At 44.1% G+C, this 27453-nt stretch overlaps 1 protein-coding gene across 1 annotated transcript in view; it reads left to right on the top strand.

Annotated features, from left to right (window-relative positions):
* ERA1 (Prenyltransferase family protein) overlaps positions 1 to 24840 on the top strand; it is a 42147-nt gene extending 17307 nt beyond the window's left edge. Inside the window, exons 4-13 of the mRNA XM_086499644.1 lie at positions 21291 to 21326; positions 21982 to 22064; positions 22207 to 22260; positions 22573 to 22624; positions 22715 to 22779; positions 23167 to 23223; positions 23316 to 23388; positions 23484 to 23573; positions 23646 to 23966; positions 24385 to 24840. Coding sequence (XP_086355770.1) covers positions 21291 to 21326; positions 21982 to 22064; positions 22207 to 22260; positions 22573 to 22624; positions 22715 to 22779; positions 23167 to 23223; positions 23316 to 23388; positions 23484 to 23573; positions 23646 to 23966; positions 24385 to 24630 — 1077 coding nt within the window. The 3' untranslated portion in view covers positions 24631 to 24840. The remainder of the gene's footprint in view (positions 1 to 21290; positions 21327 to 21981; positions 22065 to 22206; positions 22261 to 22572; positions 22625 to 22714; positions 22780 to 23166; positions 23224 to 23315; positions 23389 to 23483; positions 23574 to 23645; positions 23967 to 24384) is intronic.
* The last annotated feature ends 2613 nt before the right edge of the window (positions 24841 to 27453 follow it).

The following is a 27453-nucleotide window of genomic DNA, read 5'->3' as shown; positions in this document are numbered from 1 at the left end:
TAATTGCTAATCCCCCACAGGTACGCACAGTTCCATCACGAAAGATTGCGAGTTTGGAGAGTTTTCTCGCGTGAAAACTCGTCCAATTCACAGGGGAACTGTCCCATTGCGTGCGGGAGCCCTTGGGACAGGCTTAGGCGTGTTTGCTCCGCTAAAAACGATCCGAAACAGGGAATTACAGCCTGCTGTGTTTTTCTGCAGGTTTAGGGTTTTGCACCTAAACTGCAAGGGAACATCGGGGGAGCCTCGTGAGAGCCTTGGGATGCGTGTACAGGCTTTTGGGCTCCCGGCAGTGAAAAACAGAGAATTACAGCCCGCTGAATTTCTGTGACAGCTCACCAGAAAGCTTCCAGATATCGAGGGAATCCGTCCTAGACAAGTGTTTTTGACCTACAGGGGTTTTTGCGCCGTTATGCTGTCGAAATCCGGTCGAAAACCTGCGTTTTCAGCCCTCGCCAGGTTTGGACAGCTTTGTGAAAGCTTGTGCTAAGTGGTCGGATCGTCTACCTTAATTTGAATAAAGAAATACTGAAAGGAAAGGGGCGCCAGTCTTTGGGGCCTACAGGGTGTCGGTCTCGTGTGCGCAGTGACATTCTAGTCGTTGGACGCAACTGTGTTCTCTTCCCTTCTCAGTGCTCTGTGTAAAGTTAACAGGTAATTGAAATAGTACCGCCCTCTACGTTGTATAGGCCGGTTATACAAGCAGAGCGTGCGACACAAAGTGAACAACGCATGCAAGAGTTGGTCCGACATGTTCTCGCCTCGAAGTCCAAGCAAGCCAAAGATGTTGGTAGTTCATTAAGTGGCGCAAGTCGAGATTCGGACTCCAACAACCCAGTCACAGAGAAGATCCAGTTCAGTAAGTATGATGATAAGATGGATGCTACGGTTATCCATTCTTGGTTGCGTCAATTTAATGCTTATTTTGCGACAACTAAGAAGACAGAAAATAGTAAGGTTTTGACGGCAGCTATGTACCTTGCTGGTGATGCCATCAATTGATACCACGCATGGCAAGAGGCACAGTTAGCCGCGCACCTAGAGGAAGCCGACGAATTCACGCCCCTTTCCTTCAATTGGGCCGATTTCCAAGACAAGCTCAAGGCGCGGTTTATGCCATCTCAGTACCTCGCACGATTAAAGGACGATTGGCGCGGTCTCAAACAAAATGGTATGCCAGTTATGTCTCTCTCTAATCGTGTTTTGCAGCTCGGCACGCAATTACGCAAATCGGATGCGGAGCGCAAAGAGGCATTCCTTTATGGAATGGACGAGTATATCAAGTATGATGTCGAGGTGCTCGATCCAATCGATCTCAACAAGGTGGTAGCGATTGCTCTCGCACAGGAGATGAAGCACAACAAGGGAAAGCCTAAGGAAAACAAGACTTCCACAAGTATCTCTCAGACCTCTCAGAACCCTCCGAACGGTAAGAAAGGTAACTCTTCTAACCAATCTTCCAATAGTCTCTCAGAAAAGAACTCTTCCAATGAACCTAAGGGTAAAGCTAATGCAATTGCTAAACCTAAGCTCACTCCATATGAAAAGGTAGCACAAGGAATTTTAGGAGGATACATCACGTCGGAAGAGCAAAGCACTTATTCTAAGGAAGGTCGTTGTTTTCATTGTCACATTAAGGGTCACATAAAAAGAACATGTCCTAAGTTTGAAATCGAATGAATCTAAAGAATCCACAGAACCCACTTCCTCTGTCAATGCAATCAATGACAACACGAGTGTGTCCCAAGTTTCTCATGACCCTCCCATTGATAAGTCTCTCATTAAATGTTATGGTCATATGAAGGGGCAGCGTTTTGTCATATTGTTTAACCCAGGTAGTATGCATGATGTGATTAGTCCCTCTCTTGTTGAGAAAGCCTGCATAGAAGTTAGTCAGAAATCTCCTCTCGAGGTCTCTGGCTTCGCTCTCGGTATGGACTCTCTCACACGAAAGAGTGCCTTGATGTGTTGTTTACAGTTCAACAAGTTGCTTTCCATAGAAATTTTTTTGTCTCTCCTCTCTCAGGATGTGATATGATGCTGGGCATTAGATGGTTTCGTGAGCACAACCCTCTCATTGATTGGGTGAAAAATACGTTCACTTTCAATGCCAAAAGTGACTCTCCCATTGTCATTCGTGGAGAGTAAGTTGTTCATTCTCCATCTGTCATTTCCAATGTGTAGGCAAAGATTGCACAGAATCAGGAAAAAGAGACTCTCTTAGTTTCTACTTCTTTAGAGCATGATACACAGGATTTGCATGATGATTTGAATGACAATGATTTACATGATGATTTGAATGATAATGATAAGCATGATGATAGGGATGACAATCACAAGCATGATGATTTGCAGGAAGATGATGTGATTTCTCACGAGGCATGATGATTTGCATGAAGATGATGTGATTGTTCACAAGGATGATGTGTTAGTTGGTGCTTTTTCTAGCGAAGCTAACCTCATTGCATATTCGATCAATCACAAAGAACCGATCTTGGCTCTCGAGTCGAGGTCCAAAGAACCCCCACAGGAAGATTCGATCAAACACGAAGAACCGATCTTGGCTCTCGAGCCTAGATCCAAAGGACCCCCACAGGAAGTACTATGTGTTCGCATGATTAGTCAGCACGCATTGTTCGTGTGTCTCATTTGTGATCGTTTCCTGTATTTTAGTCAGCGTCTTTATGTGATCCCTTTTCCTAGGCATGACATATTGTACGTTGAGCACGTTTCACTCATGAATGAGCACATATGTATGCATATTATTCATGAAAAGATGAACTCTTTGCATTCAAGGAAGTCACATTCCATGTCTTCCTTGGCATGACACATTCGTAGCAAGAGCACAAGAAAGTATGAGCACCAAGCATGGGCATTTCCATTGTGAATTGCCACAGTTGATTGATTTAGATCAGCAAGACAAGATTCGATCTCATTGTTTGCGTATATGTGGTGAACGGTTTGGTACTCCGTCTATTTGTTCATCTACATTGCATGCACAGTCTTTTAGGAAGACGAGATTTTTTCCAGTCACTTGACATGGAATAGGTATGTTCATGTTTTTGTGTCGGAAGTGGCTTCAGGAATTTTCAGCCTCGGAGATTCTTAAAGAAGGTAGAAGCATGACTATGGACAAAGTTGAAGCATCGAAGAAGACTCAGATGACTTTGTGTCGCTTTTGGCGCGGCCCAAAGAAGAAGGCATTGCAAACCTTTATGAAGTTCAAGTATCGCACGACCCACACCTTAGAGTGGGCCGGCGAAGATGTCATGTGACACATCCAACCCTATGTGTCCGTGGACAAGCTACAACATGACCAGGGTTAAGTTCAATCAAGTTAGTCTAGGATAGGAAGTGATCTGGCACTTTTGTGAGTCTGTTCGCAGGCCGTGCATGTCCAGACACTTATATTAGATGCATATCCTCTGGTTGCACACAACATGACCATCAAATCCCATCAAGAGCATTTTTACAGTGCATAGACCTGTTTTCCTTGTTTTTGACATTTTTCACTTATTATTTTTAAGTGACTTTTGTTGGAAAGTAGGTAGGGCAATTTTGCTAAGTTTGTATATAAGCAAACCTAGCGCTAGCACTTTCTGGGAGAAGAGGCAGCAGGAGCACTCGCTCAACAGGCAACTTCTCAGCAGAACCCCCAAGAGGCCTAGCGTTTTTGCATCACAGCAGAAGGCTGGCGTTTTTTGGACCAGATCAGCTGGCGTTTTTGCTCTTGCAAAGTTCTGGCGATAGCAGATCAAGCAGACTCCCCAACGTTAGCAGATTCTCCACAGCAAGACAAAGATGAGCCCTAGCGTTTTTGGATCAGCTTGACGCCTCGGCGTTTTGTAGTTCCATCGCGACGAAACCTAAAGATACATCAGCGTTTTCAGTTTTCAGCAGTCAAATCCTGCAGTAGAACCCCCAAAACCTCGCAGATCTCACCTTCCCGCAACAGATCCTCGCCGCACAGTCAGATCCCGTGAAGTTTGCAGTTTCAGCCCGAAAACGCAGATTTCAGCATCTGCGTTTTCAGTGTGTCGTCGTCGCATCGTCGTCATCGACATAGAGTCAGAATTCAGCAGATAGAAGATTTGCAGATTTCAGCCCTTAGCGTTATCAGATTTCAGCCGTCTCGTTGTCGTCCTCATCGTCGTCGGCAAGTCCAAAGCATTGTAGAGATTTGTGCAATCATAAGTAGACCGCTCTCGCCATAGAGAGTGGGGCCTTTGGAGGAGGGTTTTACAACATTCTGGTGTCGTATTCTTCTCTCTCTATCTCTCAGTCTCATGCACCTTCATTCACAATGTACTCTCTCACTAAAGGAATAGAAGGCTCTTCCTTTGTAAGTAAAAGGAACCTTGAGCATAGTTCGGAGCACTCATCTTGAGCAAAGTTCAACACTCACTTCCGCCGCACCTTGAGCCAAGTTCAACACTCACTTCCGCTGCACCTTACACGTCTTGTGACATCAAAACTGGTTCTGTAGTCAATTTCTCTTTCAAAGTCTGAAAGGGAGTCACCTCTGTGGGTTCCCTCGAGAAAGGGACTCCTTTCTATGTCAGGATATGCAAAGGGGAAGCAACCTCTGCAAACTTTCTAATGAACCGCCGGTAGTAAGAACATAAGCCCAAAAAGCTTCTTACTTCATGGACATTCTTCAAATCGGGCCAATCACGTTACAGTCTCAATCTTGGCCGGGTGCATCTGTACTCTTGGTGTAACATACTTGGACACTCCAAGTCGAGAGTCTACCGCGACACCACAAATAAACACTTCAAAACAGTTCATAGTTCACAATTTATTCGACACTGGCCCGGCGGAGTTCCATGCATAGAGATATTGGCCCCAAAGATTGGCGTCCCTTTCGGTATTTCTTTTTATATTAATCTGTTGCAAAGTACAAGTGGGTAGCCGGGACTCACTCTCAGACTCTGCGTCCATATGCTCTGAGAAGTGAGAGCCCAACTACCTATATAAAGGTTTACAAGGGATGCCAAAAGCAGAGCCCAAAAGCTGAAAATCAAAAGCTTGGTAAAATAAAGCAGGTTCAATCTTTCTATCTCTCGAGTCATTCTTGGTAATAAAGCAAGCTTAAAAAAAATTAAAGCTCTATCTCTCTCTATCTCTTGCGTAGCCAAAAGCAAAGCCAAAAGTTGTAAAAACTGCCGCAAAAAGTACCACGTCATCAGTCGGAAAATCTGCCGCAAATCGCGGGATTCCGTAAAGTTGCCACGTGTCAGCCTTGCCGTACACAGCCAGCCGCGTCAGCAATTCGAGCAGCTTGCAAGAGAGAGTGTGTGTGTCAAGGTTATGCCACGTCACCATTTTGTGACACCTGCTGCTGAGACTATGTGTCCCAGAAAGTGTATCTCCGGTAAGAAAAATTCACTCTTCTTGGCATTGATCACCAACTTGTGATCTCGCAATGTTTGAAAGACCTGTAGCAAATGTTGTCTATGTTCTACCTCATCCTTGGAGAAGACCATAATGTCATCAAAGAAAGTGCCAACAAAAGATTTGTACTCTCTGAAAATCCTATCCATCATTCGGTTAAAAGTCGTTGGAGCATCGGTAAGGCCAAAAGGCATCACCAAAAATTCATGTAAATTGAAGCTCGTCGGAAAAGCTGTCTTATAGACATCTCCCGGCGCGATTCGGATCTGATGATATCACTTTTTAAATCGATCTTGCTGAAACAAGAGGATCCCTGTAATCTATCAAGAATATTTTCGATCCTCGGAATCAGAAATCTGTTCTTGATGGTGAATTTATTGAGAGCTCTATAATCAATGCACATTCTCCAAGATTCGTCTTTCTTTAAAACCAACAACATTGGAAAGCAATAGGGTGAAGTACTCAGCTGGATAAGACCCTTTTTATGAACCAAGTGAAGTTCTTCATTTGGTTCATAATCTCTTCATTCTGGGCTCGGCTCACTTGGTAAGGTGGCCGGTGGGGTGGTGTGCTTCGAGGTATCAGATGAATAGTATGATTTTCAGGACGAGATGGTGGCAACTCGCCTGGCAGGCCCTCAAAAAAGCAATCGGCATGAGTGTGGATAAAATCTTGGCGTTCTTTATCAAGTTCAGACATATTTGTCCCGTGTTCATCATTTAACTCTTTCAAATAGATCGAGTAAACAAACAGAGTGGATTTCATTAATTTCGAAACAGCCGAAGCCGATACAATAGGGACAGACTCGCCCTTCAATTTCACATCAAGTACAATTTTTTGGCCCTTTTCATTTGTCAATGTCGCTTTCTTCGCCCGATAATCGACCACAGCGTTGTTCTTATGGTACTAAGGGACTCCAAGGAGGACATCACAACCTTCCAAGGGCATTATGTAAAAGTCCTCCTGCCCCAAATACCCCTGATAATGCAACCGAAGTTTGCCAATGACAGGTGTAATGGCTACGTCGCGTCTCGGTGCCGCTAGAACTGCATCTGCTTGTGGTCTCATCCAATCGGGTGTGATCTCGAGCCGCGCCGCCAATTCAGGTGAAATGAAGTTGGCCTTGGCTCCTCCGTCAAAGAAAATCAGGGCTTCTTGATCTTTCACTTTGCCCCAAGCTCGGCAAAGTTCTATACTTTCATCAATCGTGCTTGGGTCAGTACCCATGCAATCTGAGACCAGTCCTGCTTTCATCTTGCCTTTCCTGCCACCTTCCTCAGCTGCTCTCGAACTCTCTAGCCTGTCTTCATTGTGTTCTTGCTGTGCCTTTTTAGGGCACTTCCCGGAGACGTGCCCATGTTCCCCACATCCAAAACACTTCCCCTCTTTGATGTAGTTGGCCCTCTCTCGAAGAGTGAGCCGGGGTCATGAATCCTTGTCTTTCTTTTCTTGGGAACTCTTTCTCTTTCTACTCTCATTATTGGGTTCTCTAAGTCAAGATCTCATCAGTGGGGTAAGTCAGATTGCTCGAATGTATGGCAAAACCCCGTTTTACATGACCCATCAATTCTTGGATAGAATTTGACTTTTTTTCCAAGCAATAGTCTCGGATCTTTGTAGGAAGTCCGCAGCAAAACCGCTCAATCTGTTCTTCAAACGAGACCTTCTTGAAGAGGCTGGTAGAAAAGAGCTCCAAAATCTCTCACAAAAAGCGTCCAGAGAATCTCCCTTGGTCATTCGAAGATGATTCCAAGCAGTTCGCATATCTCGTTCGTACTTCCGAGTAAGCCAAGAAGAAATAAAAAGCCTCTTAAACTTCAACCATTTAATTGGAGCTTTCTTTCTCAATAGAAGGGTGGACCACCATGTTCGAGCATTTCCCTTGAAGAAAGATGTAGCCCTCCAAATGTTGGAGTGCTCTGAGTAATGCCCTCCAAAGAAAGCTATATCAAACTACTGTATGAAGGCCAAAGCCCTCGGAGCATCTCGAAATCCAGAAAAAGAGTCAAACTTAATCGATTGTCCATGTAACAGACTTGGACACTCCAAGTCAAGAATCAACCGCGACAGCACCAAATAACCACTTTAAAACAAGTCACAGATCACAATAGATGTACACTGGCCGGGCGGAGTTCCGTGCCTAGAGATATTGGCCCCAAAGACTGGCGCCCCTTTCGGTATTTCTTTTTGTATTAATCAATCATCAAAGTACAAGAGAGCGGTTAGGGTTTCACTCTCAGACTCTGCGTCCAGATGCCCTGAGAAGTGAGGCCCTCACCATTTAAAGATTACAAGGGATGCCCAAAAGTAGAGCCCCAAAAGCTTCAAAATCAAAAGCCTTGAAAGCAAAAGCTCTTTTCCCTCTCTCATAGAGAGTTTCTGAAAACAAAAGCAAATTCTCTCTCTCTCTCTCTCTCTCTCTCTCTCTCTCTCTCTCTCTCTCTCTCTCTCTCTCTCTCAATCAGAGCAATAAAAAGCAATTATGCTTTTCTGGCCAAAAGCTGAGATTTGCGTCGCTCAAAAATATCCCAAATAATTTTTTTTTCTTTTTTACCTCCGCGATTTTCGGAAATTAGGGTTTTTGGCAGAAATTAGGGTTTGCAGGAATTTTAAGGTTTTTGGCAGAAAGTAGGGTTTCTACTGTCCGTAGCCACGTCATCACTTTGTGACAGTCCACCTTCTTTGAATTCTCTTACTTTCTTTCTTTTATCTTCGAGGAAGTCATATTGGTTGGCTTTATAAAAATGCTTCTTCTTTGCATAAAACATGTGATCGTCGGAGTCCGAACTGTCTGAGGATGAGTCCTATGTAGAACTGTCAGAAACTCGGCGAAATTTAGGCTTCTTTGCCTTTTTCTTGTGTCACAAGACGGGCACCACGTGCCAATATAAAAGAGCAGACTGAACAGACTTTTAGCACTTAAATAACAACTGAACTGAAATAGAGAGAGAGAGAAAGACGACACGCGACACGGAGTGGTGGAATTCCACCCCAGAGAGTATTGGCCCCAAACATTGGCGCCCCTGTCAGTATTTCTTTATATTACTGTTGATTCGCAAAGTACAACAGCCGGGGAGCACGAGCTCTGCAATCTGCGCGCTAAAAAGTGCCAGAGAGGGCCCCCAAGGCTCATATTTAAAGGCCCAAAGCCTAAAAGCATCAAATATGAAAAGCTGACCCCAAAAAATCACTTTCCTAAAATTTCAGGATTTCCTTAAAAATCCGCCGCGAATTCCGGAACGTCCGTACAGGTGCCACATCATCATATTTTGATGTGCAAAAGTCTTTTGAGCGTGTTCTGCTTTATTTTTAATGCCTTTATGTCACTTGGGGCCCCATCGGACGGGGTCCCCATAAGTTGGTAGGACTTCTTCTTCTGTTACTTGTTCTTCTTAGGGTTTCTAGAATTAGGGTTCGCAGGTTTTAGGGTTATGGTTTCCAGAATTAGGGTTTGCAGGTTTTAGGGTTAGGATTTCCAAAATTAGGGTTTCAGCAGTTAGGGTTTCTAGCAAAAATTAGGGTTAGGGTTTCTGCTCTCGGGCAGCCACGTCATGTGTAAGTTGGGTCCATTCTTTAGGCTTTGACATGTCAGCAGTTTGTTACATCTCCCCTTCTTGAAAGAGAGTAATCGTCCGCAAAACATAAATGCAAAACCACTCAAGTTAGCTCAAAAATTTCCGAGGGACATTCAGAGGGACAATCAGTCTGCTCTTTTTATTAAGGAGTTAGCTTCTCCGTTCTGCTCTTTTGATCAAGGAGTTAGCTTCTCCTTTCGGCTGTTTTGATCAAGGTGAAACCGGCCTGTACTTTCAAAAAGGGCGGTAGACTTTACTTCAAACCTTGATTTAGCTTTCACCCATTATTAGTCGTCTATTCTACGTGTACTTTCAAGACACAACAAAGGGGAGAGGGATACAGGCTGCTAGATTGCACCTGTATGAGTAGACCGACACTAGATTGGCCTCTAACTTAGGCGCCCCTTTCGGTATTTCTTTATTGTTTAAAAGAGGGAATAAACGCTGTGGTTCCCTACAAGCTGCCCCGCACAAACTTGGCTGAATTTCAACTGTTCCGGCCCGATTTTGGCAGCATAACTGTAGTAGGTCCCTTCACAGTCAGTATTCCCACGCATTGAATGACTTTCCCGACGCATACGGGCACTTTGCAAAACCTGGCGAGAATCTGCAGCACGCTGAATTCTCTGTTTTCAGCCCCGAAAATGCGCCAGATCACCTGTACAGCGGTCCCCTCGCGTCCCCGAACCTCTTGGGGGTATTAGGGACCGTTTAGGGCCAAAACCCTAAACCTGCAAAAATACACAGCAGGCTGTAATTTACTGTTTCGGGCTCCGTTTCGCGTGCCGGTCGCATCCGTAGCAAGTCCTCGAGCTCTCGCACCTGTAGGGCTACTTGCCCTTTGAATCGGACGAGATTTCTGGTGTGAAACCTCTCCGAATTCACATGTACCTGCGGGGGATTAGCCGCTAGCTAATCCAGTACCTGTGCAAGAGGCTCTTGCCTCGGCAATCGCGCATGAACCCACACAACTGTACATTGGTCAATTGAAAAGCCCACTAGAGGGGCATAACGTATTGCGATAGGGGAGAGAGAGAGCAGTGCGTAGCGTGCAGGGCATCACTCCTGGCACCGCACTGTACATAGGAGGGAAAGCAAGCACTCCATAGCTGTTAACCTGTGACAAAATCAGCAAATGAGCCTCTTCTCCCTTCAAATTCAGCGCCACCTTCTCTTGCATGAGGAAAGTGCACTAGAATGTGCCACTTGGCACATTTACAAGCATTTTCCTGTTTCGGGGTTGCCGTCTAAAAATCTCCCAACCGGTCGCCAAGTTGACTTCATGGCAGAGTAAGAAAATGTTCCCCTTGTCATTCCGGAGGTAATGACGCAAACACATTTTCAGGTTGCAAAATAGCAGTTCCCAAAATTTTAGGAGATGCTGCCATTGTAGTCTTCTGACCCCCTTTGTACATTGCAGCCACACCCAAAACTAAAAAGTAGCCTCTGTAGCAAAGGATTCCACTTTGGCTAGTCAATGACCCCACTTTGGCTAACCATAGTCCTTGTCCAACCTTAGTGCTCTCTTGCCCTCAGGCGTGGACTCCCTCTGGACAGTTCCACACTAGCTATGCAATGCAGGGCAGTTAGATTTCTCGAGGGGTGTTTCCAAAAAGTGAAAGTAAATAAATAATAAGAAAGAAATCAACAAAAAGGATAGATAGTAGTCACACGCTGGTGACATACCCCCCTCTTGAAATCTCAAACGTCCTCGTTTGCATTTATGTCGTACATGCTCACAGTCAACACTGATGTATTCAACACCTACCGACACATGCACGACACATACATGCTCATTGTCAACCCTGGTGTATTCAACACCTCGTCGACACATGTATTGCCTGCGTGTGAACCCTGTCCCAATGACATAGTGGTAGTTTCGCACTCTGCCATTGCTTTGAGTCACTAACTTTCCAATGACAAAATGATAGCTACACATTTTGCCACTGTCTTATAGTACACGTTGAGCCCAGTAACACTTTCGAGCATACCCAAACCGACAGTTTAAGAATGCAGTTACACATGTACCCTTTAATAGAAGCAATTACTGTATCCTGGACAAACTGACAAGAAATACTCACTTCTATAGCACTAACCGTACTTTTGGACATTCCATAAGAGCAATTGCCAAACTGACAATCTGTACAGCTCTAACATTCATGTAACAGGTATTTCATTTGAGCTCACTTTAAATACCATGTACATCATTTGTTTAAGAAGCCATTGTCACACTGAAAATCCATATAGCTTTGAAACTCCAGGGGTCAAGGTAGGTTGCAAATCGAAGGCTTCAAGGTAAAGTGATAACACAGTTGGTGACTCTGCAAGTTCACCTTCTTCCGTCCACTTAGCATCCATTGGTGGATAGTTTCTGAACTTTACCAAGTAATGCCTAGCAACCTTGCCTTTCACTTTTCTTTCTTTATGTGCCAAAATCTGTTCCGGGACCAAGATCTCGTCAAGTTCCTCAACTTCCGGCTGATCTTCAGCTGGCATATCCTCTGGCACATCACCCACATAGGGTCTGAGAAGACTCACATGAAACGCATTGTGAATCTTCCAACTATCAGGCAATTTCAGCCTATATGCAACATCACTGATTATGTCGCACACTTGAAAAGGCCCATAGTAACGCATGTTGAGCTTTGGAAACAGTCTTTCCTTGCCCTTCATCTTCTTTAACCTTGCCTTTTCAAAGCGTAAAAGCACCCAATCACCAAGTGAATATACTCATAGGCTACTACCCTGCCATTTTGCATTAGCACTGTACCAATGCTACTACCACAGGCGTCACACTGGACCACAAATGACTTCCTAAGATCTGGGAACACAATGACTGGATTTGAAGTCATCTTTTCCTTTAAGAGATTAAAAGCTGAAATCTCTTTCTGTGTCCATCTAAAGGTGACCGCCTTCTTTTGAAGAGCATGTAAAGGTGAAGCAATCTCAGCGAAATTTCGGATAAACCTTTTGTAATAGGAGCATAGTCTCAAGAAACTTCGGACATCGTGCATCGTCTTCAAATCTGGCCATGACTTGATCGCTTCAACTTTTGCAGGATCCATTTTGACAACATCCTTTGAGACAATGTGTCCCAGAAAGTGGATCTCTTCCAGAAAAAATTCACTTTTCTTTGCATTGATGAGCAACCTATGACTGCGTAGCTCTTTGAACACAATGGCCAAGTGATGCCTATGCTCCTCTTCATTCTTTAAGTAGACTATCATGTCATCAAAGAATGTACCAACAAACTGCTGGTGTGGACGGAAAATTCTGTCCATCATCCTATTGAACGTAGCAGGAGCATTTGTGAGACCAAAGGGCATCACTAAAAATTTGTAAAGGCCAAACGTTGTTCTAAAAGCAGTCTTGTGCACATCCTCTGATCTAATGTGGATTTGATGGTACCGACTCTTTAGATCTATCCTGCTAAACATAGTTTCTCCTTCTAATTTGTCTAGAATATCATCAATTCTAGGTATAGGGAATCTATTCTTGATGGTATTCTTGTTCAGTGCACGGTAGTCGATGCACATACGCCATGAGCCATCCTTTTTTTGCACCAACAACACTGGAGAACAGAATGGAGATGAACTGGGCTGAATCAGCCCCTTTTCTAACAGCTCCTGTACTTGGCCCATTATCTCTTTCTGCTGAGCCGCACTAACCCTGTACAGAGGCTTATTTGGTGGGCTACTTCCTGGCACCAAATCTATCGCATAGTCCTCGGGTCTCTCTGGTGGTAATTGAGACGGTAATGAATCGGAAAAACAGTCACTATACTGTTGTAAAACATTGACCTTTCTTTATCTAGCATAGATAAATTTGATTCATCACAATCTAACACTTCACGTGCAAAAACCAAGTACGCAGAAAGATGCTTTTTCATTACACAAGTAATAGCAGAAGCTGATACAGTGGGAATAGACTCCCCTTTAAGCTTTACATCCAGAACGTGAGTCTTTCCCTTGCTCTGTACAGTGATCTTTTTGTTGTAGGCATCCATGATTCCCTGTACACAAAACAACCAAGGAATACCTAACAACACATCACATCCGTCCAGTGGCATGATGTAAAATTCTTTAGCATCTACATAGGACTGGATATGTAGGCGCAACTTTCCAATGATGGGTGTCACAGCCTCTGTATGGCCAGGACATGCCAAACCTGCCTCTGCTGTATACCCCATCTCTTCAGGTCTGATTCCCAACTTTGAAGCCAATTCTGGGGAAATGAAGTTGGCTTTGGCACCTGGATCAAAGAAGATAAGCACTGTTTGATCCCTGACCTTTCCCCATGCTCTGCAAAGCTCACTTGCATCTGAATTCGGCTTGTCGCCCACCATATCTGGCACTAGACCAGCCATGGGCTTCTTTCCTTTCTTGTCCTCCTTGTCTTCAGAATCAACTGGCCTTTTCTTTGTAGGACAATTGTAAGCAATGTGGCTAGGCTGCTCACAGATGAAGCATTTGTTCTCTGACCTCAGGACCTTCTTTTGCTCCTCCGACTTGCGAGGAAAACGTCTTTTCCATTTCTTTGCTGGTCCCTTTTTTGATTCAGCCGAAGCTTTGCCTTTCCTTGTGTTGGCTGGCTCCTGAGTCCCTTTTGGAGCCTCATTGGGAACGTGCTTCTTCGCTAAATTTTTCTTGGCTGATCCTTCCTTGACACCAGTATTGAATTCACAATCTTCTCCCTTGAGCAAACCATTGCCAGTGTTTGCTACCTCGATGAGCTGCGTCAAAGTAGTGACTTTGGTCTTCGTGCAGTACTTTCTCAATCCTTTGGGTAGGCCACAACAGTATTTTTCAATCTGTTCTGTCAATGGCACAAACCTATAGGAAGTTACTGGAAGTATAGCTTTCCAAAACTTCCGATTGTAGTCATCGAGATTCTTGCAAGTGGCAGCATTAAGTTGGTGCCATTCTGTCATGACATCTGCTTCAAAGTCATCAGATAACCATGCTGCTGCAAAAATCTGCTTGAAGTAAATCCATGTGGACGGAGCTTGCCCTTGAAACAATAAAGTTGTCCACCATTGTCCCGCATTCCTTGTCAAGAAAGTGGCTGCCTTGCGGACCTTTGAAGCCTCTGTAAAGTTTCCCCCTGCATAGGCCTTGTCAAACTGCTGGAGGAATGAGAGAGCCTTCTTCCTGTCATCAAACCCTGTAAAGGTCGTGAATGTCACACCTTTGCCACCTTCTTTGTACGGAGTCGGCCTCTCCAGCGGCGTTAAGTTGTCATATGGAAGTGACTGAAACATGGGAACACTGTTAGGGTTCATTTGTGTTCCCTGACCGCAATTAAGCTGACCTGGAAATGCTATATTTGGCTGCTGATTTGTAATTCCAGCCATACCAAAATTTGCCTGTGGCATCCCAAATTGGCCCTGAGTGCTTTGAAACCCTGGTAGCATGCCCGTAACACCATACATGGGGTTAGGCATCATCGTTTGAGCACCCCCGAACACTGTTCCTGGCGTGTAAAACTGATTTCCAGGTGCATGACCAGCCATGCTCTGGAATACCGATCCACCTCCAAAATAGCCAGGGTGTACTGAAGGTGGTGGGAAGACCTGTTGCATAGCCTGTAGGTTGCTTCCCTGCCCATTAGAACCAGCTATAGGCTGCTGAAAGGTGGCGGGCTGAACTGGTACAGCTTGAAAGACTGGCATCTCAGCCACCTGTTCTTGCACCTTAGGCACAGGTTGTGGAGACAACATGTTCTCCGTCAAGTGTACATGTGTTTCCATTGACTGTGCAGTATGAATCACCTGTGCTTGAGCCTTAACAGGCTTCTGAATACGATCCAGTGACCCAACTTGCTGAGACGGAAGAGGAGGTTGTAGAAAGGCTAAAAACCTCGGGTTCTGCATTACGTGTGTGAACATAGCCACAGCAGTAGCCAACTGGGTCCTGAATATATCATCATCCATCTGTGGTGGTCTTGAAGACTCACCCACTTCATGTCTGTTGACCCTGTGAAGAGGAAACCTCTTCAGTCACATCATCTGGTCTGTCAGCCATAATTGCAATTCCCTGTGTCTGGTCTATGATCCCTTGTGTCTTCAAGCCCAAACTGACCAAGGCTCACTTCTATGGGAAAAAGTGATTTAATCCTGGGGATGGAACCATGAAACCGGCCTGTACTTTCAAAAAGGGCGGTAGACTTTACTTCAAACCTTGATTTAGCTTTCACCCATTATTAGTCGTCTATTCTACGTGTACTTTCAAGACACAACAAAGGGGAGAGGGATACAGGCTGCTAGATTGCACCTGTATGAGTAGACCGCCACTAGATTGGCCTCTAACTTAGGCGCCCCTTTCGGTATTTCTTTATTGTTTAAAAGAGGGAATAAACGCTGTGGTTCCCTACAAGCTGCCCCGCACAAACTTGGCTGAATTTCAACTGTTCCGGCCCGATTTTGGCAGCATAACTGTAGTAGGTCCCTTCACAGTCAGTATTCCCACGCATTGAATGACTTTCCCGACGCATACGGGCACTTTGCAAAACCTGGCGAGAATCTGCAGCACGCTGAATTCTCTGTTTTCAGCCCCGAAAATGCGCCAGATCACCTGTACAGCGGTCCCCTCGCGTCCCCGAACCTCTTGGGGGTATTAGGGACCGTTTAGGGCCAAAACCCTAAACCTGCAAAAATACACAGCAGGCTGTAATTTACTGTTTCGGGCTCCGTTTCGCGTGCCGGTCGCATCCGTAGCAAGTCCTCGAGCTCTCGCACCTGTAGGGCTACTTGCCCTTTGAATCGGACGAGATTTCTGGTGTGAAACCTCTCCGAATTCACATGTACCTGCGGGGGATTAGCCGCTAGCTAATCCAGTACCTGTGCAAGAGGCTCTTGCCTCGGCAATCGCGCATGAACCCACACAACTGTACATTGGTCAATTGAAAAGCCCACTAGAGGGGCATAACGTATTGCCATAGGGGAGAGAGAGAGCAGTGCGTAGCGTGCAGGGCATCACTCCTGGCACCGCACTGTACATAGGAGGGAAAGCAAGCACTCCATAGCTGTTAACCTGTGACAAAATCAGCAAATGAGCCTCTTCTCCCTTCAAATTCAGCGCCACCTTCTCTTGCATGAGGAAAGTGCACTAGAATGTGCCACTTGGCACATTTACAAGCATTTTCCTGTTTCGGGGTTGCCGTCTAAAAATCTCCCAACCGGTCGCCAAGTTGACTTCATGGCAGAGTAAGAAAATGTTCCCCTTGTCATTCCGGAGGTAATGACGCAAACACATTTTCAGGTTGCAAAATAGCAGTTCCCAAAATTTTAGGAGATGCTGCCATTGTAGTCTTCTGACCCCCTTTGTACACTGCAACCACACCCAAAACTGAAATGTAGCCTCTGTAGCAAAGGATTCCACTTTGGCTAGTCAATGACCCCACTTTGGCTAACCATAGTCCTTGTCCAACCTTAGTGCTCTCTTGCCCTCAGGCATGGACTCCCTCTGGACAGTTACACGCTAGCTATGCAATGCAGGGCAGTTAGATTTCCCGAGGGGTGTTTCCAAAAAGTGAAAGTAAATAAATAATAAGAAAGAAATCAACAAAAAGGATAGATAGTAGTCACACGCTGGTGACACAAGGAGTTAGCTTCTCCTTTCTGCTCTTTTGATCAAGGAGTTAGCTTCTCCTTTTTGCTCTTTTGATCAAGGAGTTAGCTTCTCCTTTTGTCCAAATCGGAACTCTTGATATTCCGGCATAGTAAAATTAGCCATCACACCTAGAGCGTATTGATCTTCCATGGGTGTCTTGATGTACTAAAATTACATACCCAAGCAATCTCATCCAATTAGGAATATTCAGTAATTGGCACATCACAATGCAACACAAATGCTTACATATGCATGTTAAAAAACACAACAAACAGCGCCGCTGAGCACTCCCTCGAGACAAACGGTTTGCGGTATGAAGCTACTCAACGACTACCTCGTCACTCCTCCCGCAAATAACCTTAAAAGGTCCGGGCCATGAGCTCCGAGGGCTGTACAACCAAACGCTCCCCAGACCGTAGTCTGCGTTGCTTGGAGGTTCAAGCATACAACCAAACGCTCCCCAGGCATCGGCCTTCGTCGTTCGGAGGTTTTCTAGCATACAACGAAATGCTCCCCAGGCATCGGCTTGCGTCGTTCCGAGGTTCAAACAATACAAAAGAATATTTCTCACTTCTTCACCCGAGAGTAAAATCACCAATCATTGAAACCAGAGTCTAACAATTCAAATCGGCACAAAAACAGGTTCAAAACAGGTACCATCCATTTCAAACAGGATCACCAAACAAGTTCTCAAACAGATTTCAAACTTAAAATGCAATCTCGACATCAGTCGAGCTCGAAAAGTCGATTGACTTTCCATCTTGAAATCTGCACCAAAAATTAGGGTTAAGTTCCTTCCATGAGGTCGTAGCCGAGCACAGCATGGTCCATCAGCTCTTGGACAGACTGCGTTTCTTTGGCGGCGATGGTAGTCCCAAGAGATAGAAATCACACCGAACCTCCAAGGTTACCAACTCGAGAAGAGACATCTATTGAGAGATGTCGAGAAATTTCAAGATATAATTTGCTAGGGTTTCCATGGCAAGCATTTCAGGATACCCCACTCTGCCAGAAGTTGCACTCCGAAGGAAGATGTCAAAAACCATATAACTTTGGGCAAAATTTTTCTTGAAAGCTTGCCAAGTACTTTGAGTATGTTGCTTGGTCGTTGTAGACATCAACATCTGCATGGCACTGCTTTTGAGAAAAACAGTGACTCGAAACAAATATCAGATCCTTCTTTGCAAGTGATCTTAATGGCTTATGCCCTGTAAGACATGAGCGGTGAAGACGGGAGCGCGCCCGATGTGCGATGAAGTAAGGGTGGCAGTGGCTGATAAGTCCGGGTACCTCGAATAAAATTCCAATAGCTCTGTCTGCTCTTTGTCAGACCAATATGCTTTCAGAAAAGCACACGCCCGATGCTCTGATACCATTGTCACATGGCGGGCACCACGTGCCAATAGAAAAGAACAGACCGAACAGACTTTTAGCACTTTAATAACAACTGAACTGAGAGAGAGAGAGAGAGAGAGAGAGAGAGAGAGAGAGAGAGAGAGAGAGAGAGAGAGAGAGAGAGAGAGAGAGAGAGAGAGAGAGAGAGAGAGAGAGAGAGAGAGAGAGAGAGAGAGAGAGAGAGAGACGACACGCGACACGGAGTGGTGGAATTCCACCCCAGAGAGTATTGGCCCTAAACCTTGGCGCCCCTTTCGGTATTTCTTTGGAGTATGTTGCTTGATAGCTGTAGACATCAACATCTGCATGGCACTGCTTTTGAGAAAAACAGTGACAAATATCAGATCCTTCTTTGCAAGTGATCTTAATGGCTTATGCCGTGTAAGACATGAGCGGTGAAGACAGGAGCGCGCCTAATGCGCGATGAAGTAAGGGTGGTAGTGGCTGATAAGTCCGGGTACCTCGAATAAAATTCCAATAGCTCTGTCTGCTCTTTGTCAGACCGGTATGCTTTCAAAAAAGCACACGCTCGATGCTTTGATACCACTGTCACAAGGCGGGCACCACGTGCCAATAGAAAAGAACAGACTGAACAGACTTTTAGCACTTCAATAACAACTGAACTGAGAGAGAGAGAGAGAGAGAGAGAGAGAGAGAGAGAGAGAGAGAGAGAGAGAGAGAGAGAGAGAGAGAGAGAGAGAGAGAGAGAGAGAGACGACACGCGACACGGAGTGGCGGAATTCCACCCGAGAGAGTATTGGCCCCAAACCTTGGCGCCCCTTTCGGTATTTCTTTATATTACTGCTGATTCGCAAAGTACAACAGCCGGGGAGCATGTGCTCTGCAATCTGCGCGCTAAAAAGTGCGAGAGAGGGTCCCCAAGGCTCATATTTAAAGGCCCAAAGCCTAAAAGCATCAAATATGAAAAGCTGACCCCAAAAAATCATTCCTAAAATTTCGGGATTTCCCTAAAAATCGGCCGCGAATTCCGGAACATCCGTATTGATGCCACATCATCATATTTTGATGTGCTAAGTCTTTTGAGCGTGTTCTGCTTTATTTTTAATGCCTTTATGTCACTTGGGGCCCCATCGGACAGGGTCCCAACAAGTTGGTAGGACTTCTTCTTCTTAGGGTTTCTAGAATTAGGGTTTGCAAGTTTTAGGGTTAGGGTTTCCAGAATTAGGGTTTCAGCAGCTAGGGTTTTTGGCAGAAATTAGGGTTAGGGTTTTTGCTCTCGAGCAGCCACGTCATTTGTAAGTTGGGTCCATTCTTTAGGCTTTGACACGTCAGCAGTTTGTTACATCTTGCCCTTTCCGAAGCTTTGCTTTTTGCCTTTTCTATCTTCTTCGCTCGAGTCAGAAGAGCTAGAAGAACTGTCAGAAGAAGAAGAAGAAGAAGAAGAAGAAGTGGGTAGTCCTTCAAATCGTACACACTTCTTCTGCTTTCTCGTCGATGCAAAAGAAGATTGACGACCCAAATAACCCGGGAAGTGAGTTCCTTTCTTGTGCTTTTTCTCATGCTTTTTGGATTTGTTGTTTGCGTCCAAAAGCCGGCTAACCTGTGTTTGAATCACCTCTTGTAATTTTTGCTCTGTAAACATCCTTGGAGAAGGACGTTACTTGATGGCCGGTTTGATGGGTGGTTCTGTGGCATTCTGCCACTAGGTGTACTTCTGCGAGGGATTGCCGAGTCAAAAATTTTGCAAATTTTGGATCCTTAGCAATTTTAATCATTTGCTTTGTTGCCTTGTCAACCAATTGTCGACGTTCTATCTCTTCAATCTCGAACTGAGTAGGCTGAGGTGGGCCATACTCTTCCTCTGATTGCTCATAAGAATCTTCTCCGTGATCTCCTCCCGCATTCGCAGATGCAGAAGAAGTCGACCGATTTTTGTTGGAATCCATAAGTGCCGCGAGAAAAGGATCGGACTTCCCGGTAGAAGAGAAATCGGCTGCGCTCTGATACCACTGTAACAAACTTGGACACCCCAGGTCAAGATTCTACCGCGACACAGTAGAGATTCACTTCAAAACAGTTCACAATTCACAATTAGGTCGACATGGCCCGGCGTAGTTCCGTGCCAAGAGCTATTGGCCCTAAAGACTGGCGCCTCTTTCGGTATTTCTTTTTGTATTAATCTGTGTTCAAAGTACAAGAGAGCGGGTAGGTGCTCACTCTCAGACTCTGCGTCCAGATGCCCTGAGAAGTGAAGCCCTGCCCGCTGGTTTATAAGTACAAGGGATGCCCAAAAGCAGAGCCCCAAAATCTCTAACGCTAAAAGCAATCAGTATTCAAAAGCAATTGGGCGTCAAAATCTGCCAAAAGCAGCCAGCGCAATTTTCGGCAGGCCGTACGGACAGTCAGCGCGAATTGCAGAGATTTGTACAATCAGCGCTATTTGCGGGATTCCGTACGCCAGCCACTTGCTTTAAGTTTCTTGTGTCCCTAGGGGTCCCCTCGTCACTTGGCCATAAGTTAGGACAACTTAGGGAGTTGCCATGTCACCAGTTTGTGACAGCGAGTATCGGCATTGAACTAAGTTCAAGTAATATAAAGAAATACGGAAAGGGATGCCAGGTTTGGGGCCAATGCTCTCTCTCGGGGTGGAACTCCGCCACTCCCCGTCTCGTGTGTCGTCTATCTCTTTCAATTCAGTTGTTACTTGAAGTGCTTAAAGTTGTTCAGTCTATTATTTTCTACTGGCACGTGGTGCTAGTCCCCGTGACATATGGCTTGGCGCAGAAACAAAACTTCCCTCACTGCCTAATGTGCTCCTGGGAGATACTGGAGCCACCACTGCACAGGAATCTGAAACTCTTAACAAAGTTGTGCCTTGTAGGGCTTTTCCATACTCTGTGTGTGTGTGTGTGTGTGGACACATTGCCACCATATCACATTTCCTAGATTCATCATCTTATCTCTAATCACTTCAAGGTTGCAAGATAATTTGATACAACATAACCGAAGTTTGAAAGATAAGACGCAGAGGGCAGCAATAGACAGATGACTTTTTAATAGAGGTCCTCTCATCAAAGATGACAGTTTTGTATCTGCTTGTCTCATGGTCTTACGTGCGCCAATCGCTAAATATGCATGCTATTAAGATTGAGATTCGTAAATTGTGTTTTGGGCAAGTCATGACACGATCAAAGTTTTCAACCCTAAACGTTTTGGTGTCTTGATATGCAGGCCAAATAGTGCCAAGGTGTATTTTCATTGGCTACACCATTTGTTGTACTAGTGTTTTTAGTTCATAGTTTAAGTTTGACTACTGTATGCAAATATTCTGATATGGTGTGTGCTCATGTATCAGGACCCTCGTGGGGGCTATGGTGGAGGTCCTGGTCAGGTAAACCATTCTTCGCTCTAAGTTTTAGTCAAATTTCGTGTGGGTGCTCTGACTGCCAGTTCTATTGTTTGCACTAGCTAACGTATTTTTCCCTCTGTTTTTGGTTTTCATCCTTACCATGTACAAAGAGCACAATGGCCATTGGACATATTTGTGTAGGAATTTGCCCGTGCAGGATCCTATTGATATCTGTAACCTAAGATAGTAGCGAATATTCGAGGTTAATTAGTGTGGAATTATTAGGATTTGAGCTAATTGAATTTCTTGGACTAAAATCAGAATTAGCAAATACATACGCACTAAAATCTATGTGTCAAGTATATACAAATTTAAGCAGTGGTAGTATCAATCTGGGAGGAACAGTAGTAAGGAATTTGTGGCTTTGGATGAGGATTAAGGCCTTTATAGAGAGCATGATAGTACTAGCTGACATGGGGGAATCGAGATAAATGAGCATCCTGAAAGTTGAAGTTCCAAATAACGTCATGGCTTAAGATTAATCGAGTTTTGTTTCTTTGCTTGCTTGGGTTTTGCAATATGGTGGTGCCAGGCAAAGAAAGAGATTGTATTTGGTGAATGATGGAGAATTAATCATTCATAACTTGATCTGAAAAATAATTTGATGTGATAGTCTTCTCTGTATGTATGTTCACAGATGCCACATTTAGCAACGACTTATGCAGCAGTATTCTCGCTTGTTACAATTGGAGGAGATCATGCTTTAGCTTCTATTAAAAGGTATATATGCTTGGTGTCTTGGTGTGAAATACTGAAGGCAAACATGTCTGGAGGTGTTCTTGTGGGGTTTTGTTTAATATATTGTATCCTTTTATTACCTAGCGCTATGTAAGCTGATAGCTAAAATTCTACAGAACTACAGGGAGCGGATATTGGATTTTCTTCTTCAAATGAAGGATCCCTCAGGAGGGTTTAGGTTAGTTTTTGACGATCCTGGTTTTTAGTTTTTCTTTGTCTGATTGAATGAATAAGGGTGGTACTTTTCAAGTGGTCACTTGCAATTTTTTTTATGGAGTGAATTGTTTGCAACTATTCAGATGTCTATTTGCTGTTCACAAATTTGTTTTCAGTGTTAGTTCTGCGAATGCATTAATGCTTATACTGGTCATTTATCGCCTTGTCTGTGTTCTCAGTCTTGTTGTGTTCTGGCTCTTTTGGCTTTTGTTAGTGGGGCCATTTGACTGCCTCATCACGTGCATTAAAGCTATCAACGTGTCATTAAATGCAGGATGCACAAAAATGGTGAGATAGATGTCAGAGGCTGTTATACTGCAATTGCGGTTAGTCTTGTTTCCATGGTTGTTTCAAGTTTCTGCAGACTTGTAAGCCATAAGGGTAATCTTGCTACTGAAAGTTTCTTGTCTTTACAGGTTGCTCACATCCTTGATTTGCTGTTACCTCCTGTAATTGCTGGTGTGGCGGAGTACATCTCCAGGTTCTTTGGTGATCGTACCATTAAGGATAGCCTTCTACATGTGTGCTGCATTGATAAAAAATCTGTTGTATATGGAACAAATAGGGAGCCTTAATAATCTTGTGGTCTGGTGACCTTTGATTTCTTATGCATAGATAGAGCAAGTTTTGCTTTTGCAAAAGCTCATACAGAACCTCATGGTTTGGGGTGGTGGCACATTGACACCATGCGCACAAACGTAACCCGGGCTTAGCTATTTTAGCACGTCGCCTGTGAATAGTGATTAGAAAAGTTTTGACATGGAGGGCTGTTTTTACAATCAAGCTAGTGTTACTACTTTTTGAACATAAGCTTGACATGGGTCTAAGCTTGACATCTGAATGTCTTTTTGTCGTTAAACATCTGCAGTTGCCAGACTCATGAAGGTGGCATTGGAGGTGAACCTGGAGCTGAAGCCCATGGAGGGTGGGTGGAAACTTGTTTATGAGGTTTGATAATCAATGCCAGTATTTTTTCAAAATTTTCATTCAGTATGCCTTTTCTTCCTTTTATCTCAGGTACACCTATTGTGGACTTGCTGCTCTTGTACTAATAAATCAGGCACACCATTTGGATCTTCCAGCTCTACTGGTAAGGGAACTTGCAGTCAGATCTCAAACTAGTATTATCCTGGATGTAACAGTCAGATCAAAAAAATAATGTTGCTGCTTCTCCAACCCTGCCAGAATTGGGCAGTTTTCCGACAAGGGAATGTTGAGGGAGGGTTTCAAGGTAGAGTGAACAAGCTAGTGGATGGATGCTACTCATTCTGGCAGGTAAGAGTTTGCCACTTCTTAAGACTCTTCCGCTCTCATGTAAGAGACGACAATCACACTCTCTTTGGGCAGGGTGGTATTTTCCCACTACTTCAGATGCTTCCAGAGCAGCTCCTTCTTCATGGAACTGTAAAAAGACACGACGAGGACACGATTTCACCAATGAATGAACTGAACACCAGTGCAGAGTGCTCAAGGATGGCAAGTGTTAGTGCTGCATCATTATTTCGGGCAATTAAGGACGGGAGGTCAAAGCATGTAATTTATGAGATTGATGAAGGTTGTCCTCCACAAGGTTCCTCAAGTGACTATACAAACTTTTTAGCTGATTACAAACGTTGTCCCTTGTTCAACACACAAGCATTGCAGGGCTACATATTACTTTGCTGCCAGGTACTGCTATTTTTCCTTGCAATTTCGTTCTGCATGATGTTTGCAAAAAAATGCATGAGTGCTATTGCTGTGGTTCCTGGTGATCTGTGCATTTATCTGTCATCGTCTATCTGTCGCTTGTGCTTCTGACCAAAGTCATCTCTCTGCGCTTTGTTAGTTTAATATTTCTGTAATTGCATATTATTGATTGTCTGCTTTTGTAGAATTGACTGATGGGCAGCGCGGTTATAAGTAGAGTCCTCCATCATGCCACCTTTGGGCTTCACTTTTACTTTTGCTAGACGAATTTAAAAAAATAAAAATAAATATTATATATACATAAACATTCACTTTCTTGACCTTCTGAGAGATTCCATTGGTTTTGCCCGCAGCATTCAAGGTCTTTTGTGCTGCTTTTGACATCTTTGTATGTTTGCAGGTTCTAGAAGGAGGGTTGAGAGACAAGCCTGGCAAAGCCAGAGATTACTACCACACATGTTATTGTCTAAGTGGACTATCAATAGCTCAGTTTTCCTTAGCCAGGAGCTTGAGTGCCCTACCACTACCTTCGAGTGTGTTGGGTCCCTTTGACAACTTGCTATCAGCAACTCACCCACTATGCAATGTTGTTCTGGACAAATACTATGATGCGAATAGGTTTTTTAGCAGTACATCCCCACAATGAGACGAAGGGAGAGAGAGGACATGGTATTGAGGGGTGGAATGGCCGACCTCCCCCATAGGGCTTTAATATTACTTGAAGCTTACATATATGCAATGGATATATGTTGCATATTGAAATAGAGAAAGGCTGGAAATTTATGAGGCCCTCTCTGTAACAACTTCACTTGCTAGCTGAAGGAGATGAGTAGTGGATAAGTAGCTCTTTATCTCCTTTATGGTTCTACTTGTGTCTTCTTTATGTTGATCTAAGCCATTGATGGCCCAACTCTCTCTTCGTTTTTATGTCAGACTGGTTGCTTTTGAAGTGCCACAGGGTGTGAGGTTGGAGTCGAACTCTGCACCGTTTTGGCCAAATGGCAGTTATATTGCCTCTGCATGTGATTTTTAAAAGTTGTCATTGCTTTGAAGACTTGAAAGTGGACTCTCAAGTCTCCTCTTTTAGCAAAAATGGCATATTGCCTCTGACATTTGATTTGGCTCTTGAGTCTCTCTTTTGTCAAAGGTAGTTTTTGGCCTGTTCAAACGGGCCTTCGGTGAGAAGGGAGGTAAGTGCACAAAATCTTTTTGAATGCTGTTTTACCCCAAGGATCCCATCATTTTTCTTTTATTTTATGGCCTTCTGTGAAGGCTTAATTGTTTATGTGAACTCTTCACCTTGTTATGATATGACTTAAAGAGATGCAGCTACTGCCTCTCTTTTGCTGATTACTGCCGAATTCAAGTCTTACGCGTTGTATACAAACTTTAATTGCACTTTGCCCTTCATGTCATCATGTTTTCTTTTGTTTTTAAACTTTCCATATACATGAAGTTGGCTCTCTTTTTCTCTGTATATTGATTGGCTTGTTCTATTTCCCTTAAGCTACTCTCTCTCTCTCTCTCTCTCTCTCTCTCTCTCTCTCTCTCTCTCTCTGTGTGTGTGTGTGTGTGTGTGTGTGTGTGTGTGTGTGTGTGTGTGTGCGTGCGCTAGAGATGGAATTGCTCAAAATGCGATAGACTTGGCAATTTAGCCAGTGGGAAACAAGGCTAAGCTCAATATAATTAAAATCTAATGGATGAAAATGACCCCAAAAAGGCCATGTTTCCTAGATGGGAAACACTGTCCAGGAAGATGAGACAAGGTGGGGATTAGCTAAAAGCTTATCCTCAAGGGCTACATCAAAAGAATTGTTGAAATTGATAAGAAAAAGGCAAACGGATTCTCTTCATCTTATAGGTGCTCCTCTTGTAATGTGTCCAAGAAAATGCGATATTTGTCTCATTTTCACACAGAAAGCTTCCCAACCCTTGCTTTAATGTCAATCTTTGCCACTTTTCAGAGCTCTCATTTGTGACAAAATAAGATCCCTAGGCTTTCGACAAGCCAAGAAGTGGATTCTACCTCAGCCCTATCATTGTGATGCTTGCTCGTAGGTCTCTCCTCATCATGGCTGCCTTTAATGTTTGCAGCCTTTATCCTTCAGATAAGGGCATTGGGTTGAATCATGGGATAAGGATTGTTTTAGTTCAATATGAATTTCAAAGCCTTATTGATTTACCAGGAATTTAAGTTCTCATCTTGTATGCATCCCTTCGACTCGTGATCTAGTAAAAAGACCGTCGGTTTTGAGAAACTAGGCTGTCAATTGGTGTGGTTCTCTCTAATGATTGGTGTGGTTTGCCACAGTTATTAAAGGTGCAATTGTCTAGATAGGTTTCTATCAATTGTCTTAAAGAATAAGAAAGTAGCTTCAATATATCCCCTCACAACTTGAACACACTAGCAATAGGGAAATTGTGGCAGTTGAAGCTAACACTGCTTTGTGTAAACATTGGTGCATTGCAATTCGGCTTGGTGACCAATGGGTGTGGAAAAAGTTGCAATGGTGAACTTGATGACCAAGTATCAAGGACTTAATTTTTCAAGGTAAAAAAATCAATGTTTTAGTTGTAAATGCTCGTAGAGACCTTAGATTTTACCTTTTGGGTGAGACCATGGTGCCATAATCCACCGCTCCCTTTGGTGGTGAAAAACCCTGCCAATGTAGAGGCATTTATCTTTCTAGAGGCTCAACAGGCTAAAGTGGACACTCCAAGCGAGAATTCAGTAGCAACACACGAATAGGAACTTTAATAGAGAGAGAGAGAGTCGACACGGCCTAGTGTAGTTTCGTGCCCAAAGGTATTGGCTCCAAAGTCTGGCGCCCATTTCGGTATTTCTTTATCATTTTTCATTGCGAAGTAAAACTCTGGAGGGACCTTTGCTCTCAGAATCTGTGTCTAGACTCTTTGCAAAGTGAGGCCCCAAAAGCTCTTATAAAGAGTACAAGGGATGCCAAAGCCCCAAAAGCAATCAGTTCAAAAGCTTAAAGTTCCAAAAGCATCTAGTCCAAAAACTGGCGCCAAAAGTTGCCAGCGCAAATTACGGAATTTCGTATAGTGCCACGTCAACAACCATAAAAAAATGCGGAAGTATCCGTACATCCTTGCCACGTCAGCACATCCACGTGATTTGGCTTTTTTATTTATTCTAGTGTCTCCAGGGCCCCATATGACGGGTACTCTATAAGTTGTAATCTTTGAAATCTGTCCATTTTTTGGGTGGACATTCTACGTCATCATTTTGTGACATACCCCCCTCTTGAAAGAATTGTAATTGCCCTCGATTATGCCTGCAAGATCAAACATAATCCATAGACAAGATCAGTAGCACTTATGCACTAGACGACACAAATCCAACACTTGCACAAAGACGACAGTTACTGAACATCCACATCACATTCAAATCAAATCACATAATATCCCTTGAGATCTCAGACCATGATCTCCCGGCACGTGTTTAGCA

Source organism: Adiantum capillus-veneris, chromosome 25, assembly GCF_014529385.1.
Source record: "Adiantum capillus-veneris isolate H3 chromosome 25, ASM1452938v2, whole genome shotgun sequence".
Classification (NCBI taxonomy): Eukaryota; Viridiplantae; Streptophyta; class Polypodiopsida; order Polypodiales; family Pteridaceae; genus Adiantum; species Adiantum capillus-veneris.
This window is presented reverse-complemented; position numbering and strand designations above follow the sequence as displayed.